Source organism: Galendromus occidentalis, unplaced genomic scaffold (genome assembly GCF_000255335.2).
Source record: "Galendromus occidentalis unplaced genomic scaffold, Mocc_1.1 scf7180000077527, whole genome shotgun sequence".
Taxonomy (NCBI): Eukaryota; Metazoa; Arthropoda; class Arachnida; order Mesostigmata; family Phytoseiidae; genus Galendromus; species Galendromus occidentalis.
Genome location: NW_003805515.1, coordinates 1,762,807 through 1,784,189, shown reverse-complemented (window position 1 = coordinate 1,784,189; position 21,383 = coordinate 1,762,807). Strand labels below are relative to the sequence as shown.

Genomic DNA, 21,383 nt, shown 5'->3' with positions numbered 1-21,383 from the left:
TTTCCTATATTCTCCGGCGCGATATCGTTAAGTGGAGCTCCCATCGAACGTAGCCTGAGGTCTTCGGTAGTGTTTGTCATTTCTATTTGGTCAGGATGCTCGGTTCTGGTTGACGGCCTTGGCGTGAGGAACGGGCGAGTATGCCAACCGGATGGAACCGGCCGCTCCGACTCGGTATGATGTATGGTCAAAGCTACATATCTAGGCTCGATATCTCTGACCATCGAATCGAAACGAATCTTCTTGTGCAGCGTTCCTTGACAGCCTCCGTTCGATTTTACGAATATTCTCTCTCTCCCTCTCTACCCCACCTTGGCTATGTTCGAATTGCGCAAGAGCTGTGTCGAATTCGAAAAGCTCTAATGACAACTCTGCGTTGATTCCTCATACGGCGGCCGACGACGGCGAGATCGGCGATCGATCACAGCCACAACAGCGGCGAGTGAATATCTTACCCTCTTCGACGACGCGGAAACGACTCGACGAACTCGATCACACGTTGCTCTGAGGATCAGATCCGAGGAATGAGCCTAGTCGAGCGTGCGGAGAGCTCCAGCGTCGCCGCGCAGTCCTCCAAGGACGTCGGAGGGCTTGATGAAGACATCGAGAATACTCGACAACAGTCACAGATGAATGAGCAGACCCAGCAATAGATGCGCTGAATCCACGGAGGAACGCCCTCCACTCGCTTCATATCGTCAGCAGTTATCATATAGGCCCTGAGAGTGTATATACATATTATGTATGTATAGGTCGGACCCAGCGGGATCCCTTGTCGGTCGTGGAGGGGCTGGAGCCTCCGGATAACGTGTTCTCTGTGCCTCGGGTGAGGAAGAGGTCCGCGCGCAAAGGTCGCGTGACTCCAGCTGACTGACTACGCCGTCCTTCTATATTTCGTATGCGGCGCTATTGAAGGAGGAAGGTCATCTTCGTGAGCTCTACGGTGGGGATCTTGAGCTGTCAGAGACTGCTCGGGGTTTTTTTCGACATTTTCTGAATGTGCCGCGGCCACCGCCGAGGGCGGGACCTGCCGCGTAGTATGTGTGCTTTGTTTCGAGAATACGACAGCGCTTTGACGGACACAATTGTGGGTTGGGAACGTGGGAGAGCGTAAATTACTGCTCTCTCCGCGGACACGCGCTCGGACTCGAGCCCGAGCTCCACTCGGACCCTCCTGCCGATTCATCGATCAGCCAGTTTTAAGACCTTTGTCCACGAGAGCCGCGTAGCTTTCGGTTTACGGTGATTTGGAGGATCGAGCTGATTCCTAATCTTTCCCTTATCTGAAGTCTCGTAATATCGACTTCCGTAGGGGAATGTCCAAGGCGGCAGTGAAAAAAAACCGTGTCTTCTCCGAGCTGCCGAACAGGGGCACATCTTTTGAATCCTGCGTGTGTCGATGCGTCGTCTTCCCACTGCGGGGCGAGTTGCCCTCCGCGTTGCTCTCGTGGTTGCCGCCGCTGCTGCGAGTTCCACTCTCACTCTGAAAAGTTTAAGATCCTCTGGGGCTCGCTTGGGTGATCATGCGCGTTGCTCTGAGTCATGCTGATCGAGTTTATTGGCTCCGATGCGAATTGAGGTCCGTCTTGTTGCGACCCGCTTCCATATTGGCGTTATTTTTCCCTCTTTACTCCCTGCTTCTCAACGATGCTGTTTTCTCGGGAAGGAGACATCTGGGCTTCACTGAATAATTATGTATATCAAGGCTATTCGGAAGCCATGATTTCGTTCGAGTGAAAACTGGGAAACTGCCCGCTGAAGGGAGAAATTCCTACGGTGTCCCGAACTTCATGGGGCTCCCCGACTCTCGAAGTTGCAAATTTTCAGCATCGTCTGAGTCGGACTGCTCCCTCATCGGTTATTCGATGGCGGGGAGCGGGCGTCATGTTCCAAAAGGAACCGTTCAGTCCTCATTATATTTATATCACCGCAGGACTGGGACTGAAAATGGGGACTTTCTCCGATTCGTTCTGCGAAATTTCCGGTCGAGAATAGAAGATAGAGCATTCCATGGATATCCTCGACCCGGAGCAACGCAGCGCTGAATTTACCTCTACTCTCTCGTCGACGTTGATGCAGATCGATGTTGATCTCCGTGATGTCCAGGTCGCCATCGTAAACAACGCGATGTATCACCATAGCGCACGCAGGCCGTGTCTATCGGCAGATGGATAGGTGGATGGTCGGAGTACAGAGACATGAACTAACCAACAGTCGACTCCCCGTGTAGAATGTAAAATTCCTAGACGTCTCTTACGATATCTCTGTATGTTGTTGTTTGCAAATGTCAAGAAGCCTCATAAAACATATCGTTCCGACGCGGTAGAGTTGATGCGCCTCCCCAACCGTGTCGACAGATGATTATCTCTTCCTGATCTCTTCTCTGAACAAGCTTTCGCTTTTCTCAGCTGCGCTCCCTGACCTTTGCCTCTTCTCGCGTGAGAAAAGCCTCGATGAAGCTTCTCAATGCCGCTGAATTGTGCTCATGATACCGTGACCGAGATGTTTTCTGTGGGAAATTCATCCGTCTGAAAACGCAGGCGGTCCCGAAGGATTCACCCTCGAGAAACATCACAGTTTGGAGTGTATTAATATTTCATTGGAGGATGGAGCGAGGCGTCCGCTTCAACCTGAACTCCGATAGGCTCTCCGAAGTGGCGCCCACGCATCGGAGCCTTCTGCCCCTCGACCGAAGATCCGACTGCGAAACACTCATCATCTATTGCGTTGTTGCGGGAGCAGAGATCTCCGTCAATGTATAGAATCCCTCGATCATTCAGCAGAGCGTGAGTTGTTCGAGTTGCTCGCATAGCTGTCACAATGCCGGAGTGTCCGATTTGGAGGCGAGCGTTCCGGACGAGAATGCTGATCTCGAGAACGGTATTCCAACATTGGCAAGAAATCCGGAATAGGATATCATTCTTGGGATCGTGTCGTGACGAGCGTCGCTATGAGGACGTCTCGGCGGTGGACCATCGCTTCCTGTTCGCGGCCCACTGCGAGTAGTTGTCATTCGAGATCCACACGTCATTCGACGCTCACGAGACCGAGTATCGATTCGTCGTATAGTAATGCTCTCACAGCAGTTGAAACAACGTTTCAGAGAGGATCGTGTGCCGAGTCCGGTCCCCTGAAATTTGCCTGGGACACTCCACGCGGTATCCTGCCGACGAACTCCCTACTACTGTTTGCCGTCGTCTGGCGTGCTCGGTAATTGGAACGTTCCTCTCTTTTTGAGTTTGTTCAATTTTATTACGCAATTTTCCCTCCCTCGACGGCCTTCTCCGGGGCAACGGCGAGCGCGGCGAGTAAATTAAATATTTGGCGCCGTTCTGTCGCCCGAGAAAAGCCCTCGCGAGAGGAACGTCGACGACAATAGAGGTTTGTCCACGCGAAGGCGACGGGATGATACCCAGCGCACATGAAGACATTCTACGCTCGCCTTCGCAGCTCCCTGTTGCCGACATTATTTTTTTTTAGTACCATAGCCGTGTCCTCTGCGATCTCTATTCGTCGAAGATCGGGAAAACGTCGTGGATAGAGTGGACCCCCGATTGAAATTCCCGACGGCTCCCCCCGCTCCGACAGGGGAAGAAACTTCTCGCTCATCGCTGCATGGATATTTGCTCTCGAACATATTATCCGATGCAGGCAGGGGATCGATTCCTTGGAATCGACGAATTTCTGTATGGAGGGAAGCCCATTCATTCAAATCATTCAGTAAGGCTCGTCGCGAGCATTAAACGGTGGCGCGTTGGTTTCTGAGCCATCTATCATTGGCCTCGCCTTGGCCAACCTGTTCAAGAGCTTCTTGAATGGAAACAGATGGCAGATGATCGTGGAAGAGTTTTTCTTTCTCTGCTGATGCGATCAAAGTGAGAGGAAGTTCCTCATGAGAGCCTGGCGATCCTCCCTGCTCTCCCAGACGCATGAATGCAGGTGGAAAAGAGCGAGAGCATCTTCGGATTTCGCGACATCAAGGTCCCTCTCTAGGATCGGGGCTTATATCTGTGCTGAGTCAGACTCACGAGTGAATCGCAGTTGCTCTCGAGATCTGAAGTCAGTGGATTCGAATGGAGTTTCGAGTTCTCTTGATTCCCCGCTGCAGTGTCTCCTCCTTGGGGCGATCCGCTCTGGCTCGCTAATGAGAAGGTGAAGCTCCGGAAGAACCCCCGGACTCTTGCGATCCCTAGCCACGGGTCAGGTAGACAGTGATATATCGGGCCGATCGCCGTCGCAGCGGAGTCTCTCTCAGCGGAAAACAGAATATCATTCCACCGATCTAGATAGTGTAGAGAAGTCGAGGAGGGTTGAGATTCTGTTGGAACACCCTCCGCACTCGGCGCCAGACATCCTGGGGTTGAATCCTGCCGTGCGATCGGATTCGAGGCTTGAAAAAAGGTAAATCAAGTAGAATGAGGGGTTATGCCCAGATACTCGGGATGATTTCGTCAGCGTGATCGTGCGCCTGGCTTCCACGAAATACCACGGTGCTTTCCAGTACGCGCGGGGAGCCTAATTGAGCTCAGATCGGATTTCCCAGCGGGCGGAGTAGATCGGAACATAGTAAAAAGCCTGGAGTGCGGATCAAATAGTTTCAAACGTCGAGCAGATTCTCTGTTCTAATAATAAGAGGTTCCGGAGTTCGGCTGCTGCTCTAAAAGAAATGATCGCATCGGAGTGATCCGATCTTCTGCTTCTCCAATCCTTCCCGAATAGATACAGATTGGACTGAACCGAGGATCCGGTTTCGTCCAGTGTAAGATTTCCGTCTCGATTCCTCTGTTCGGAAGCAACAGCCGCGCGGGAACGTCTCTGTTCTCAGTCGACGGGTTTTTAGAGAATCCAAACGTAACGAGAAAACGTGTTGTCCGACTGAGCTTCGAGACCCGCGTCCCGTTTCCAGCGACAAGAAAGAAATGAAATACTCGGATAGAATGGTTTGATCCTACATTTTGAGGCGGATTGAATTACGGCGCCGCTCGCGGTGTCTCTCAGTCTGGCACCTGACTATCGAGCATTTTGCGTTCGTCAAACTTCTGCGTTCCGAATCGCGTGAGTGAATGAGCACAATCAATGCAAATGCGCGGCCGGTAGTCGATACTATGCCGGGATCGATATTTGAACTTTTCCATTAAATGACGCCGAAGACAGGCTGCGGCTCAGTGCGAGGCATGAGCATCAGAGTCCTCGATCGACCCGAGAATTTCCCCCGACTCGTCTCTTGTGCCTCGTGCTTTTTCTCATACACGGTCAGGTGAACGACAGGTGTTCGCCGATCTCTGTTGTTATCCTTGCGTTTTGACGTCGACGGGACAAACAAAAGACCGGGTGGCTCCTCTCGGCCCCACTCTGGCTAACATACGTCGGCGTGCCGTGAGTTTATGACCTGCATCAGAGAAAAATGTCGGCAGATTTTTATACGGTAAGCAGTCCACTCGTCCACCCGACCGTCTGTGTGCTGGCTCGTACCCGAGTGTTTTCAAGCCGGTCTCGTACACACGATCCAGAGGTTCGGAGGAGCACGTCCACGGTTCACGGTGCCGAGACGTTGGAGAGAAACAATATTTCCCCTCCCGAAACGAGACGTTGTTCGTTGAGCGAAATCGGATCGCTTGAAAGCTTCTGGCCGAGCTCATTCCCCTTGAGCCGAGCTCCCGTGTTTCAGGCAGCCCCTTGGCGCGATATCTCGGACATGTGGGTATAGCAAGGAATCTCGTTCGTCAATGACCAGGTTCCTCGGAATCGATGAGTCGAGCGATTTGTATCCGCCGAGCACAACTTCAAACAGTTTGATCGATGAACGCAATGACTCGAAATTCGGCGCTGGCGGCCAGCGCGTCATGATTCATGATACAGTCTGAGCTCGCTCTCGGTCTGTGAGAGTGGGAAATGCCAAAAGTTGAGCTTGCATACAGAGGCAACAACTTCCGAATTCCTCAGATGTCATAGCCCGGGAGCAAATATGCGCTCATTATTGTGACTTCACGGCTGACTAAGTTGTCTCTTCGCGACCCGGAGGAAGCAGAAGTTCGACGGGGGAACTCATTTCTCTCGGCCGTAGGGCCCCTCGTCGCCGCCTCGGGCTACCCAGGTCTCAGTATTGCATCGGAACTACCGCAATCGCCCGATGATACAGCGGGAAAGTGATTTGACGACCACGGATGTGCCGCCTTGAATCTGCGCGACAATCTGAGTGCCGTCCTGAGAACGGACACGAGTGTGCCCCGTGGGATGGTTCGGATCCAATCGATCGCTTGGACGGGATTCTCAGTCCTTCAAGAAAGCTTCAAATACGGTCCAACCTACGGTGAGACAAGTGTGCCGGTGGGCGGAACATGGAGGGAACACGTTTGAACAAATGCAAACATCAAACGGTCGACTCGGGAACGGCACCCGGTGTACTCGGGACAGGCGTGAATATCTCCAGGATAAACACAAGAATCTCTGTGTGTTTTGGGAAGATACAAGGGATGGAACCGTCGAAATACCAGAGTCGTTATTATGAGCCCGAACTGAAACAAACGAAAGCTTCCATGCGTGCGAAATCGTTCAGCTCGTGAATGCGCGACCAAGCAATTCTTGGTTTCAGCCGAGTCTGCGGCTTGAGAGAATCGCTGGAATATTGGTGTAGGTACACGGAAGCACGAAATCGACAGCGCACAGGAACCCGAATAAGGGCCGACTTCGGTGAGACGATCGGAAGAGGAACGAAAGAAGAGCAGCTTACTCAAACGATAGAAGATGCGCTTTTGTAGTACGTGTGCTCGAATCGAGTGAGCTCTGTATTTAGGAGTCTCGCGGAGCTCTCCCGGAGACATTCTCCCCTCACGAGAGGGCCCGTCTCCCACCGCCGTTGACGCTCGTCTCAGTCTTCCCTGAGTTATTCGCTGGCAATGAGCGCGAGGTCTCACTGGTAATTAATACTAATGTCTCTTATCCACATTCTTGCGAGCGGATCCTTCGCAGCGCGAGCAGAAGAATCCTGATGTCTTGGCGTTCCTTGAGTCGGTCGAGGGGAACAGGTGCTCTGAAAAGTTTCTCTTCCACATCGAGAGCTCTGAAAATATCGTTGAGTACATACGATGATGACTCGCTGCGAAATAATCAGGGCTCCTTTCGCGGAACGACTGACTGGCTAGAGCCGAGTGAACTTCAATCAATGAAGCTCCTTGATTGCGGAAACGAGACCGACGAACCTCCAAGCCGAATGCTTTGATCATACGTAGCCTCATGCCCTCGGAAGACGTGCGATACCAATCAGTCGCTTTTCTCGTAAACAAGAAGGATGAATCACCGAAGCTCCCGAGAAGTTTTTTCTTCTCCGCGCCGAACACAGGAGAGACTTGGTCGAGCTTGGAGTCCGCAAAGGTCGCAGGGGCCTCGGGAGCGTCACGGTGAGCTCAATGCGCGGCTCAGAGAGTCGGTCAAGGGTTGGGCCGGGTGAGGAGCTGTACCTCATCAGCTGATTCATTGCTCCGGTCTACCGGGGCAAAGATTCACAAACAAGCATTGAGTAGCAAATCAGGGCTTAGATTACAATATATATTTATATACAAATCCGTGCGCATCGGGAGAAGGGGAGCGTGGTTGGTTGGTTGGCTGACTGGGGCCAGTAAATCCCGAGGATCAAGCCTCGCATCTTCGTCCTCCTCGCTAGTTCCCGACAGCTCGGAGCATCAGTCTACGCGTGACCTGGCGTGCGGGCGACGGTCCGTCGTTCGAGCCGAGAGCGCAACTCACCGTGAGAACCGCGTCCTCCCTTGTCGAAGGCGCTGCGGGCCAATGATTCGACATCAACGAAGATTGTTGGACAATCTTCTCGGAGGCTCTGATCGGACGACGTCGGCGGTCGCTGTCATCCTTTCTGTCAAAAGTTCACCGACCCCGAGGTGCCTCTCCTTATTGGTGATCCTCCCGCCTATTGACGAGAGACTCAGCATTTTTCTTTCTTATCCGACTCGATAATATGACCGTTTCTCACTGTGCTCATATCGTTTCCGACTACACTGTGATGAAACTCGACGAGATCGCGAGTCTCCGAGCGAGTCGTTGGCGGACACCGTTAAAGCTCCTCGTGCAGACGAGCTTTGGTTGATTTCTGCGATTATTGGGGACAAATAGACCAATGCCCTTCTAGGGACGGCTCGCGGATTCCGACAGGGCATTTTCTGTCATAATGCTTTCATTTGTTTTATATCGAGACCTGGCAGCCCGAGAAATCAGCCAGACAAGAATGTTTCGGGAAAATCGCAACTCCCCCTCCTCCCGCACTTGCGGGAACCGAGACCAGCGGGATAGTGGCTCTTTTGCGGCTCCCCGCAGGCTCCCTCGAAGAAAATGCTCTCTTGCGCCGCATGCTAATGTGGGCAAGAGTAAGCTTCTCAGGAATTTTGATCAAGACCCATTTGGCGATGGAGCGTGCAAAATGCCCCTTTCCATAATATAATCCAATATGCTCCTAAGTGGAGTCGCGGACACGGGCGCTTCGAGATATTGTATGTTTACATATGCATGAAACGGGAAACTAAGGGAAAGAGCTCCAGCTCTGGGCTCAGCAAAAGCCAATTCGAGCTAATAGCTCCACGCGACTGTTTAAATATTAATTTGAGAGGATATTGTGAATCAGGCTTCTGAGCAGAATCACGCCGCCCCGCCCTGATCTCCATGCTGAGATGGATACGGCTAAATTCTCGATGAGAAAGGGAATCGAAGCTGAAAATTTTTTTTTTATCTTTCCAGGGTGACGCAACGAGGCCGAGCTCGATCTACAGCTAAACGAAACGATGAGGCATCCAGCGATCAGCATGCAGCGTCGGTTTGGCTGGTGCGCTCTCATCCTGGGGGCGATGGCATTCGTTGCGCAGGCTCAAGTGCCTCATCCACCGATGATGATCAAACAGCCGGAACACGAACAGCTGTTTCAGGTTGCCCAAAGCCAGGACGAAACCGATAAGCCTTTCGTACTGGAATGCGAGGCGGAAGGAACGCCTGAGCCAGAGTGAGTATATCCTAGGACTCTTGGAGAAGTCTCCCGGATCGACTTGCATACAGTGAGGAAATGAATAGGTGATGAGTTGCTCTCACTTCTCGAGTGATGGACGTCTTGGAAGGCAGCCCCGGCCCCACAATGAGTCCCAGAACTTCGGACGCGGGGTCTCAGAGAGATCAATCCGACTGCTGCACGCTTTTCCTAGGCTCGATCGGCCGAGAATAATAATCGGCATGGCTTCGGAGACGACCGAACAGAAGAAACGTCCTCGGAAGCTCCCCGATCGTAAAAAGCATTTCTATGCTTCCGGGCTTGGTGGTGTTTTTGCCTGACGATGGAAGTGGGGCTGCCGGTGTGATTCATGTAAATCGTCGCCGACCCGCGTAAACAGAGGAACGGGTGTCGCCGCTGATCGACTATAAGATATAAACATCGCCTTTCTCAGCATGAGCATCTCCTCCCGTAGAATAGCACCTGATCGTAGACAAGCCGCCGAAACGGAAGTGCAAGCTACTCGTCCGCCAATCAGGGAGGACGAGGAGCTTGGATCAACGAAATTCGCTTGCTCCGTCCGCCCTCGAGCCAGATTTTTGTCTTCCGCGTAACGGTTCTGATTCTGAAGCTCGACCATCGATTACGGGAAGCTCCAAAGCGCGCGGTCTCGTCCCAGACGTGGACAAAGGGGTCGGGTTGCCCGACGGGAGCGCTCTCTTCTCGGAACCATTGTCCCGATTAAAGGTCCCCGGAGAAAGCAAGAGATCGCATCAGACGTCAAAGTGTGCGCTGCACCATTGGAAAGAACTCTCATTCTCTTCTTTCCTTGCGCATTGTTCGCTGTGAGTTTAATTAAAGGAAATGATTCGCTGAAATCACTGAATCCCTGAGAGGCGAGTGCAGCCACACTCTTGCCGTTTTTCGTGCCCGTCGGGTGACCCATTTCCTCGTTCAGCGCTGGTAGGAATCGCTCAAGCGGCAAATCGAGCCGAATAAGACATCTCAATGGAAATCTCCGACGTGCTTTCGACCCGCGAGAAGATTGTTCTGAATATCCACCCTCGAAATATTGCATTTGTCGACAGCGCTGGGCACCGATTCGCTACGAAGTGACCGGCATGCAAATCTGCGGGGCGGCTCGGGGGGTCTGCCGGTCTGTCTGCTGGACATTCCGTGCCGTTTTTTGAGCTGGGACAAGAACGCTTTCATTCAGAGGGAAACGTTTTGAGGCTCATTTTGATGGTCCACGGACTATGAGTTTCGAGTTTCCTCACCGAGAGGAGACCGCGAGCTGCGAGTCTTCCTCGGAAGTCCTGACAGCTCGGGAGTTCGCGAGCAGCGATGGATACTCGAGGGCTTTCAGGACTCACGCGCATAGTTCTGCCGAAGAAATGGACGACATTTCTCGGTGCGTTCCATCTGTGACAGATGCGACGGGACGTTGTCGCTGGCGCGCTCCCTCTCGAAATAGAACGCGCCCAAGCTCCCGCACACACGTACGAGGAAATATTGTTTCAAAGACACAGACTGCCGAAATAAACTCCACGATCTCTCGAACCTCGTAATTAAGCTTGCTTGTGGATATGGAGGCGTGGGGCTACGACCCGCAATATCGGGTTGGCTTCCGGCTGACGATAAGGGCAATCAAGGTATCCGAGGGACTTGAGGCATCCAGACGCTCCACCTCATCGGGGGAAGATTCATAGACGTCCCAGAAAATTCATGGGGCGTTGCAGCGTGACGTGCACATTTCTGTTCAGAGTCTCATCATCGCCCTGGTCGATCCGTCACACGATCATTCGAAATCGATCCCCCGTGCGTCTGTTCCAAGACAGCATTTCTAAGCAGCCTCCACTTCTTCTCCTCCGCAGGTATGAATGGATCAAGAACGGTCGAGTCTTCGATTACGTTTCGTACGATAAAAGAATCAGCAAACAACCCAAACGAGGCACTTTGATATTCACCAAGCCCGACGACGTCGATGAAGGCTTGTATCAATGCAAGGCTACCAATCAATATGGAACCTCAGTATCAAACGCGGTTTTCCTTAGGAAATCCGAACTCAGCAACTTTGCCGACGACAAAACACAAGAGGTGAGATCATCGTCTACCGAATCTGCTAGGATATGAAAGTAATCTCCTCAGGACCACAGGGTCAATGTTCTCTGCTGCTCGTTAGTTGTTGACTGAAGCCGTGCAAGGTCGGCCGACAGTGCGGTCTTCACTTGTGATTAGGTCTCGCTCATCAAATAAGAAATAATAAATAAGAAAATAATAATGAGAAATAAGGTGTAATGCAACGTCGGAATCGATACGCCTGTTGCCATCATCGGAGATTCCCTTTTCGAGTCTGGATTTTCATCTTCCAGATATTCGTCATGGAAGGAGAGCCGCTATCATTAGACTGCAAGCCACCGCAGGGCTATCCAGCCCCATCAGTCTTCTGGTTGATACAGTCTGGCAATGGAGCGTTGAGATCGTTCAACAGGTACGAAAATCGAAGTCGACGCAAATACCACGTTCACGATTCGATACCGATAAAGGGATTCCTAGAACGAGATCGAAGTTTGCGAATAGACTTCTGAAGCTCAAGCGGAGCGAAAATTCGATACGGCGTAGCTTCGACTGAGAGTTGCGTCGATCTCGAGTCTCAAGGATTTCTTCCTGAACCTGAGATATTCTGGCACCTATAGCCTCCGATTCAAATCTTACCGACTGCTGCTTCCGCCGTTGTGTCCCTCGGGTAGGAGGAATTAGAACATGTGTTTGTTCAAGCCTCCCCAGAACTCGTCAACGAGGAAAGAGGATGAATTGAGAGAGCAACACGCGGAGACTCCCATGTTGCCTTAGGCCATGCGATGGAATGAGGCAACTCCCTCCCCTCTGGAAGCTCATATGATTATTATCGATTAGAACCACGAGAGGTTCCTAATGAGATTTTTTTTCCGAATTTGCAGTTCCAGGATTACTGCAGATCCAGAGGGGAAACTTCACTTTAGCCAGGTGCTTCGCGCTGACTCACTGGCGGACGCTGTTTACACGTGTTCTGCCACATCGCATTTTCGCAGAGAATACAAAATTGGTAATAAGGTTGTGCTTAAGGTTGAACCCAAGAGTTCCACGGGGAAAACCGAAGTACCTCCAGTGCATCAGTACACCTCGGGGCCTCAGCAAGATCCTCTGCGAGGCAAGAGACATGAGCTGCACTGCATTTTCGGCGGAACGTAAGTGACTTCCTCGTTGAGCCGGATCTTCTTAATGGCGAATTCGATTTTTTCCATCATCCCGTCCCCGGTCCACCGACTCTAATCTCTCGATACTGTTCCGCCCCATTGCAGACCGCTCCCCCAAATTCGCTGGACGAAAAAGGGAACCTCGAGCCTTGAAAACAGCAACCGGGTCGAGACTGTAAATTACGGAAAAACTCTGGTAATCAAGAGCCCAGACTTCGAAGACGAAGGTGTCTACGAGTGCACAGCGAGCAACGGGGTTGGCCCACCGAAGTCTCATTCGATGAACGTGAAAATCAAGGCGGCGCCGTACTGGGTGAAAGCCCCAGAGAAAAAAGACGCTGCCGAAGAGGAAACCGTGACCTTCGAGTGTAACGCCACCGGGGTCCCGGAGCCCAAACTGCAGTGGTTTGTCAACGGGATGCCGATCGAGAAGGCTCCTGCCAGCCCTCGGCGGAAACTCCAAGGAAATTTCCTCACCATCGAACGTCTCGAAAAGAAAGACACCGCGGTGTTCCAATGCAACGCTTCGAACCCGCTCGGCTACGCGTTCAAAGATTTCTATCTCAACGTTCTCGCCCTCCCTCCCTCGATCATTGAGGCACCCGAGCAAGTAACGCAAGCTGTTGTGGGTTCGACGGCGATTCTCAAGTGCCGAGTTTTCGGTGCACCAAAGCCAACCGTGAAATGGATCAAGACCAACGCCCACTCGATCACCGGGGGTAGAGAACTCACCGGAGGTCGATACAAGGTTTTGGACTCGGGAGATCTTCAAATAAACGAAGTTCTGGTCACGGACAACGGTGAATACACCTGTCAAGCCAGTAACAAGTTCGGAGACACGAGCGCCTCGGGAACTTTGGACGTGAAAGGTACCGAGTCCTCATCGGGACGACCTGAACATTCCTGAATGCTGAAATTTCCGTCGATGTCCCAGTGAATCACGGACCCAGTTCGAATATAACATTTCTCCTCCGAACTTTCAGGCCGAACTCTGATCACTCAGCCGCCGGAGAACTATGAGGTGGCCGCGGAGAAGAGCGCCGTGTTCCGATGCAACGCTCAGGCGGACCCCACTCTCGACCTGACGATCAATTGGCTCTTCAACGACGAGCTCATCGACTTCGAACGCGATCCTCGTATGATCAAAGCGAGTGACAATTCTCTGACAATCACGCGAACGCTCGAATTGGATTCGGGTCGGTACACATGTGTCGCCAAGACGGAGCTCGATAAGGACACTGCGTCAGCAACCCTCACCGTTCAGGACGTACCGAACTCACCCTCGATCGTAAAAGTCACCTGCGATCAGTACACGGCCCTCGTAGAATGGAAGCCTAACGGTGACCGTCGAGCGCCCATCCTGTCGTACACGATCCAGTACAACACCAGTTTCGCGCCCGACACTTGGGAGGACGCGTTCGCCAATATCCCGGCCCCCGACACCCGCTTCAAGGTATCGATGTCGCCGTGGGCCAACTACACGTTCCGGGTGATCGCCCGAAACAAGATCGGACCGTCCCCGCCATCCGAAACGTCGATGCGATGCACGACGGCCGAATCGATACCTCACAAAAATCCCGACAAAGTCGCCGGGAGGGGTACACAGAAAGACAACCTGGTAATTTCCTGGACTCCGATGCCTCCAATTGAGCACAACGCCCCTGGGTTTTTCTATCGAGTCAAATACAAGCGGAAAGACACTGAAAACACCGCCGACGAATCGTCCTGGATCACCGAAGACATCCAGGACTGGCGGCAGGGCAGCATCGCCAAGTACGGGATGCCGGTCTTCAAACCCTACCGGATAAAGGTCGAAGCCCACAACCGGCGGGGTGCCGCCCACACCCACGCGGTGGAAGTCATCGGGTATTCGGGCGAAGACAGTGAGTTTCCGAGGTCGTTTCGATATTCCGAGACAATTCATGGGTTCCGGATCAATCGACCGGATGTTCTCCGATTTCGATGTCAGATGATGAAACGCGCTTGTCTCACTCAGTCAGTCAATGCAAAGCTCTAACAGAAAGCCACCCCGTCATTTCAGAGCCCAGTGAAGTCCCCCAGGAGTTCAGGGTTGTCGGAGTTCCGGACGGAAAAACCGCCGAACTTCGCTGGCGACCCGTATCGCCAGAATCTGTGAACGGCCATTTCAAAGGCTACAAAATACAGACGTGGACCAACGAGGAAGGAAAAGATAAAATGCGAGAACTGGTCGTTCCCTCAAATCAGACACACGCGGTCGCAAAAATTTTCAAACCGAACACCATGAACTACGTCCAAGTTCGAGTTTTCAACGAGCAGCACGAGAGCGATGAGAGCGAGACGAGAAGTTTCGAAACCCCGGAGGGGACTCCAGGCCCCGTAGCCTCGTTCGACGGTTTCCCCATGGGCTCTAGTGGAATATACCTCATTTGGAGGAAACCTCTCGAACCGAACGGCAGACTCACGGGTTATCATATTAGCTATGAAGAAGTCCGGGGAACGACTCTCGGTGCCGCGGTCGAGAGATCTCCGATCAACGATCCCCTGGAGACGCGAGCTAAGTTGGCAAATCTCCGATCGAACACCAAATACCGAATAACGATCAAGGCTGCCACTTTGAAAGGAAAAGGGGAGCCTTACTTCATAGAAGTAAGCACCGCTGGAGACAGTTTCGCAGGTGAGTCTCGATCGGATGCCCGGAGTGGTCGGCGCTCGATATCAGCATCATCATAACAAGAATCAGAAAAGCAGCGGCATTGACACCGCAGACGTGCCCGACCGGGGTCACGCAACGAACGAAAACGTGACTGACGTGCTTTTTCCCCTGCAGCCAAGCCCGACGTCCCCGATTTTGTCTGGTCTCTGCAGCCCGAACAGGACGGGCTTGCTTCTGTGCGAGTGACGTGGCTCCCTAACACTAATCGACCCGGCTCAGCTTTCCAAGTCGAATATCGTCTAAAAGTACGTGGCTTCCCACAATCAGACTGCGATCATATGAAATCAGTTCGAACAAATTCAGCTCAGGATGAATCATCCGGGACAGCCTCGATCACCTTGAGTGGTCTGATTTTTTTCCGCCGGTGTCAAGGCGACCGGAGCCGTCGTACTTGGTCGTTGACGATGGATAGACGGCGCGACGGAACCAGCGGACGTTTGGAGACATGGGACAATTCCCTGACGGTTGACGCTATTGTGGTCTTGGTTGTTTTAAAAAGACACACGGCCAGATCAATGTCAGTCCGCGATCCGAAACGACGATTCTGCGACCCGCGGCTGGATCCGATTCCCGTACCGCTGATCATCTTCTCGCGAGATCTCTATTTGATTCGTTCATTCCTCGTTTCAGGGAAGTAGCGATCCATGGGAGAAGACTCAGAAAAACTATGAAGACGAAACGCAAATCGTCAAAGGTCTCTACCCAGGGAAGGTGTACGAAATGCGCGTCATCTCCCTAGACGGAGACTATAAAACGTTCTCCAAAATCGAAGAAGTTGTCACCAGTGATGTCGGTAAGTTGTCGAGATCCATCAGGCCGAGACCATTGTTTTAGTTCAGCCCATTTATGCCATTCATCGAGAATTCGAGTGGCAGCTTTGTTTTCGCCTAAATGTCTACGGTCGGCGGACTCGCTGACACTCCGGGCGGCCGAATAGACCGCGCGCTGAATGAATGTAAGTGGTGGCAGTGTCTGAAAACTGTGTCGACTCGACCGACAACGGCAACTATTGGCGAAGTGCATCTTGCCGGCCGACAATCTCCGACTGCTCCGATATACCCTCTCCACTCTGTTCGCATCGTTCCTTGTAGTCCGGAATATGTCATTTATGCACCGTTGTGTCTCCTAGTTCCGATCCGAAGTTCGAATCGCGGATGTTTCGTGTCGTGCTTTCGTGGCTGGACCAACAAGGGAAAAGAGAACGAGTGTCCGCCAACAAACTAGTTACACTGAGAGCTGAATCCACCCGCCGCACCGTTGAGCAAACCAGCAACTGGAGTTCCCAGGAAGGGATTCGAGTTTAACTTTGTGGCGAGGATTAGGATCGTCGTCGCTATTTATAAATTCGCCCACCTGCGAGTTCAGAGCGCGAACAAGGATATGTGCGGCGGCCGTGGTGGTGGTGGCGGTGGAAGAATGAAGTGTGCGTTGTACTTTGCGAATATTTGCTTTGAAATGAGCTGGAGTACGTTGTGTTGACGATTTATGCGACCTATGGACTATCGTGCCTCAACAGGGAATACGTCAAGCAGTTTTCTGTCTGCCCGCCTTCATTCTTCCCTGTCTCTGTCTCTCTGGTTTTCTGCTTGGTGCCTCCAAGCTCGATGAGGAAAATTCGCTGAGCAAAGTTCTTTTCAAAGTCCGAGCTCCCTTTCTGTGGACACATCATCCAAGCAGTCTGTGGACCGTTCAGGCGAACAGAGACGCATTCGGTCAGTCCGATAGCAGCCCGATGGCGACGGCGAACTCCGGACTAGGGGTTCTTGGTTTTGGGCCGTCAGCAGGTGCTCGACGTCCTACGAATGGGGGTAAACTGGGGAATCATATTTTCGGGATTTTCGACTGGGTGATTCGGGATGTGAGCGGATTCCATGCAGCGAGCGTTGTTGTTCTTCGAGAGGATCGACCCGGTTCGCGGGTCCGGTGAAATTCTTTGCGATTCTCCGATTACAAATTAAATCTCTTCTCCATTGCAGCAATCCACCGCGACTCGCAGGACGATGTGGCAAACGCTGCCTGGTTCATCGGGATGATGTGCGCGATTGCGCTGCTCCTCCTGCTTCTGATGATCGTCTGTTTGATCAAAAGAAATCGAGGTGGAAAGTATTCGGTGCACGAAAAGGAGTTGGCGCAAGGCAGGGAAATCGATGGCTACCCTGAAGAGGGCGGCTTCAACGAGTACACCAAACCGTAAGCGAACTCCGCCAAAGCTGGAAATCTAAAGCTTCTAAATCCGCTAGAAATCCGAAAAAGGGCTCTACGATCGACGACAATGTCTTTCTTTAGCTCGATTTCTGAGTCGTTACGACCGTGCGTCACTCCGGTGTGGTTGTTCCGATATTCGACGTCGGAATGTTGGACTGATTCTCCCAAACGAACTCAATTGGCTTCTAATTTACGAGTGTTTTCCTTCTCAGGGCGGGTCCCCGTAGAGCTGGTTCCCGAACGTCGCTGCAGTCAAGCCGTGGAGGTTCCGAGAGCGATTCGCTAGCAGAATACGGAGACGGAGAAGCAGGAGAGTTTGGCGAAGACGGATCCTTCATTGGCCAGTACGGCGTCAAGAAGGGCCGGAAATCCACGAGGGCTCAGATGCCGAGCCACGACCCCAACGCGCCGTCTGCTCTCGCCACCTTCGTCTAAATTGAGGCGGGAGCCGCCGGACGACATCGTTCTCATCCTCATCATCATCATCAGCATCATGGGCATCCTCGTGCCGATCGACGTGCGAGATGGAAAACTTCCCAACAGAGCGTACGGAGGGAGCATGTTAGAGTTATTGGTCGGTGGAAGTGACCACCACTCATCGGTGAGCTTCATCTGCCACAGAGAGCCGTAGGGTCGCGGCGCACTCCATTGCGAACTGCCACAACTGTAAGAGAAGACGACAGACTTAGAACACGTAAGAGCGACGGAATTCTTCGATAGGGCCACAGTCTTGTTACTCCGCGGAGAAGATGAGCCAGATGACGGAGGGCGGGAAACTGTCGATCGACCTTAACATAGACAGAGAGAGAGAGAATTATTCTATATGGCCATGAGCCCCTGTATTAAATTTGTATATTAAACGATGCCCTGTTTAATGACAAAGCCGATTCAGAGGCGGAATGACTTTCCAGCCGCCGAGAATCGCCTTGGTACCAAGCCCGGTTGACAGAGAGAACAGCGTCGAGCTCGCGGTGGGCTCTACGGTTGGAAACAAATCGCGGAAAATCCGTCGGGCGTACCTGAACTTCCTGATTCAATGTTCACTAATTTGGAGATCGTCTCCCATTCGATCGGATGAATCCGTCCCGCGGCTCGGGTTCGTACGCTGAACTCTCTCGATGTCGGCTGTAGTTTTTTTGCAAGTCCTGCAAGGACTGATTGAGTCGAAATCTCTCGATTACGCTAAAAATTGTGGTGAGTGAAACTTCTCGAGGTTGAGCAAACCCATTCCGACGCTTCATTGCCACTCTTGAAGGGTTTATCAATTTAATTTATTCTTATATATTTATTGGAGAGTTACTTCGATTTCCTTCTGTCTTGTCCAAACATTCCAGGAGCGAAGCTCCATATTTTTTGTCTCAAACCGAGTACGGGAATCGACCATTTCTGTCCTTGAGAGAGAAAACTGAGAGCGATGAGCGGTGTGTGCCACCGCGCAGCTCTCTGATTATTTGAACGCGACGCGAAAATAATTTCCCTCATCCACACTGCTGACATATTAACTTGTCTGCATACCCAAGGTACCGAGTGGTTCACGAGCGATTCGCGGACGTTTGCTTAATTTTGCTAGTGGCGCTCGATAATCTGATCGAGCGAAATTCATTTTTGTGTTCCTTTCGTATGTACTAGAGGTGTGTTTGCTAGCTATCGGTTCTACCTAGAAGGATTGAGCAGAGTGAAGAACGCGGAAGCCCCACAGTGGAAAATTTACACTCAAGATCCCGGTCTGAATGCCTAGCACGGAAGCTTGCTTCACTCACTCTAGAAACCTGTCTCCGTGACCAATGCGGCGAAGCCGGCACCAAAATCATCTAGAAGGCACCGTGCTTTCGAGTGCTTGAGTCGAGTTGCTCACGGAGACATACCGTGGTTTGTCCTACTTGGCGACGTGGTTCCGGCCTTGGTCGCTGTTGCCCCTTCTACCGTCGGCCAAGGTGAGTTCAGGATTCTGAATGAGATACTCGCAATTAATTTGGTTTCCCTAGAGCTGCATCCCGAGCAAGGGTTCAGACCTTGAATCATAATTTTTCGTTCTTTCGCAGGGAGCCTCACGGAGCAAAGCAAGTTACCAGCCAAATATGCAGATAATAATGCACGGAGATCGCATGACTCGAGCGAGAGACCGGGGTATTGGCGCGTATCAAACTGATCGCAATGTTATCGCCGCCAATGCCATTCTGGGGACGTCAGGACGGGCTCTTCGAGACGGTTGCGAAGGTCTGACGGCACGGTAGAGGTGTGCTTCGCATCCACCACACTGATCCCTCCCGCCCTATCACTTATCCTTCCGACATTCCACGCCCCCATCTACCCACCCTAACCTATTTCCTCCGAATCTCTTCACGAATCTGCGCAAAAATCCTATATCAGTCATCCGGAGATTAATCGGAAATGAGTCCACTGCCCACTGAATCCATTTCTTAGTGCGATGCGAAGGCATCCATTGATCCACCCCAAAACGCTAATCGAACTGCCTTACGCCTAGTTTGAGTATTCTCTTCCCAAGCCCCATAGACTCGAAGCGACGACGGCCGCCGAGACCACGCCTCCAGGAAAACGAACCATGAGTGTAAATATCTAGACGAATGAGACGACAAGCGGGCTCGAGTGCGCCAACCGTCGTCCGATGATGATTGATCGAATGATTGATTGATTGACCGACCGACTGATAAGACCATTTCATTACCATTATTATCACTATTGACTATGTATTCAAAGGAGAACCAGAAAATAAATGTGAAATTTATTTAACAATTCTCTCCGAGTAATGATTTCCCGTCGAACGAGTCGACAGAAGTAGAGACAGAGCCTGACACAGTTCCGAACATGATTCATGACGGGGTTGAGCATGCAATGTTCCTCGCGAAGTGGCGGAACTCCCGCTCATTCATTCGTTCTATTCTCTGGCCTTTGTCCATGGATATTCCCCCGTCAGAGGACAGGGAATCGCAATGGCTATATACGGAAGCTAGAGATATTTTCCGGAATCCGAAACGTGATGCCGAAAGAAGCTGCGGCTTTGATCTCAATTTTAATTATTTGGCGCTTCGGTGCGAAGATTCGACTAAATATCCGAACGGATCCTCTCCTATCAAATCTGTAAGCGGGATATGCCGTACTGACATGCATATAAGGGAAGCGCACAACCTGCGGAAACGACCGGAATCGATCCCGTCCGACGAAGAAGGTAGACGTAGATCGTCGAGAACCATCCACCTGGAGAGGGCATTTCGCTTTCCGAGGGAAGCAATAGAAATCCCGCGTAAGGGACGTTTTCTCTTCTCCGTCCAACCACAATTATCTCGAACAGCTACCGGGAGCGACAGAAGAATTACGGTACGCCTATCGATTCGCGGGGGAAGTCCGGAGAGAAGCGTAACTGTCTCAAACCCTGCTAGATAGACACGCCGAGCGGTATCGGATGTTTCTTTTGATTGGAACTCTCCGTAGAGTTCTCCGGCCCTCCCCGGCAAGCTCTTCGTCCTCGGGAAATCGAAGTCGAAGTTGCAAGCTCTTCGTCCTCGGGAAATCGAAGTTGAAGTTGCAAGCTTTAGCGTACCTCGACCGAATTCGTGAATGCTCCATCGAGTGTCCGCCCTGTTGGAGTGTTTTTTCGCAGGAAGGCGGTCTCCACCCTTAGATCAAAATACTCCTTGATTATCTCGAGATGGTTTCTGACTTCTTCAAAACAAACGGAAGGAAAAGGCTGTGACAAGTAAGAACCATCGCGGCGGCACAGAGCCAAATATTCTCGAGGGTCTCTCGCGAGGCTTCGGTTTCTCGCGATGCCTGCTTGTAGACACCGATTGATAACATTGAGGTGGTGTCCCGTCTGGTATCAAAAACAGTAGACCCGCTGTCTAATGATTCGTACGATCCCCGAGAATTTTCTTCAGTCGGAATAGTATCTATCGCGGTGTCTGAATGGTAGCCTCCTACTGATACTATCGTTTCCGGCGGTTCTTCCTTTGTGAATCGTCTGTAAGTAACTGTTCGAGAAGCCCTTGAGGAAAGCTTTGTGCTTAGCGACAGGATTTCCGAGGGAGTCCTAATTCATTCGAGCGGAATGATTTTTTATGTTTTGTGACGGTTAAATTTTATTGTGATAGCGCGGTCATCCTCCGTCACCATGATGTCACGACGCTGGGTCTCCTCTTCGAAGATACACCGGGAGCGAGCAGAGTAATCTTCGCATCTTCCGTCGTGTAATACGACCGCTTTGATAGAACGTTTCGAGATTAGCCTGGATTGACACCGTCGTCAC

The 21,383-nt window shown here is 51.8% G+C and overlaps 1 protein-coding gene and 1 long non-coding RNA gene across 2 annotated transcripts; both read left to right on the top strand.

The window, feature by feature from the left end:
• Positions 1 to 8,807: 8,807 nt before the first annotated feature.
• Nrg (Neuroglian) lies at positions 8,808 to 17,554 on the top strand. Its single transcript, XM_029112789.1, has 11 exons — positions 8,808 to 9,001; positions 10,858 to 11,080; positions 11,356 to 11,474; positions 11,944 to 12,210; positions 12,325 to 13,088; positions 13,203 to 14,102; positions 14,261 to 14,875; positions 15,029 to 15,159; positions 15,545 to 15,707; positions 16,891 to 17,104; positions 17,332 to 17,554. Exons 1-11 carry the CDS (start codon positions 8,808 to 8,810, stop codon positions 17,552 to 17,554), a joined length of 3,813 nt encoding a protein of 1,270 aa, XP_028968622.1.
• A 995-nt stretch (positions 17,555 to 18,549) lies between these two features.
• On the top strand, positions 18,550 to 19,873 carry LOC100901798 (uncharacterized). The gene is made up of 2 exons (XR_001951234.1): positions 18,550 to 19,053; positions 19,162 to 19,873. It is a non-coding gene; the product is annotated as an uncharacterized LOC100901798 (long non-coding RNA).
• The last annotated feature ends 1,510 nt before the right edge of the window (positions 19,874 to 21,383 follow it).

What these genes read in the sequence shown, in the direction of transcription:
- Nrg (XM_029112789.1), top strand. Translation starts at nt 8,808, where the DNA reads ATGCAGCGTCGGTTTGGCTGGTGCGCTCTCATCCTGGGGGCGATGGCA. An exon ending in GAAGGAACGCCTGAGCCAGA is followed by an intron (nt 9,002 to 10,857) that starts GTGAGTATATCC and finishes TCTCCTCCGCAG; the next exon opens with GTATGAATGGATCAAGAACG. An exon ending in CGCTGGAGACAGTTTCGCAG is followed by an intron (nt 14,876 to 15,028) that starts GTGAGTCTCGAT and finishes TTTCCCCTGCAG; the next exon opens with CCAAGCCCGACGTCCCCGAT.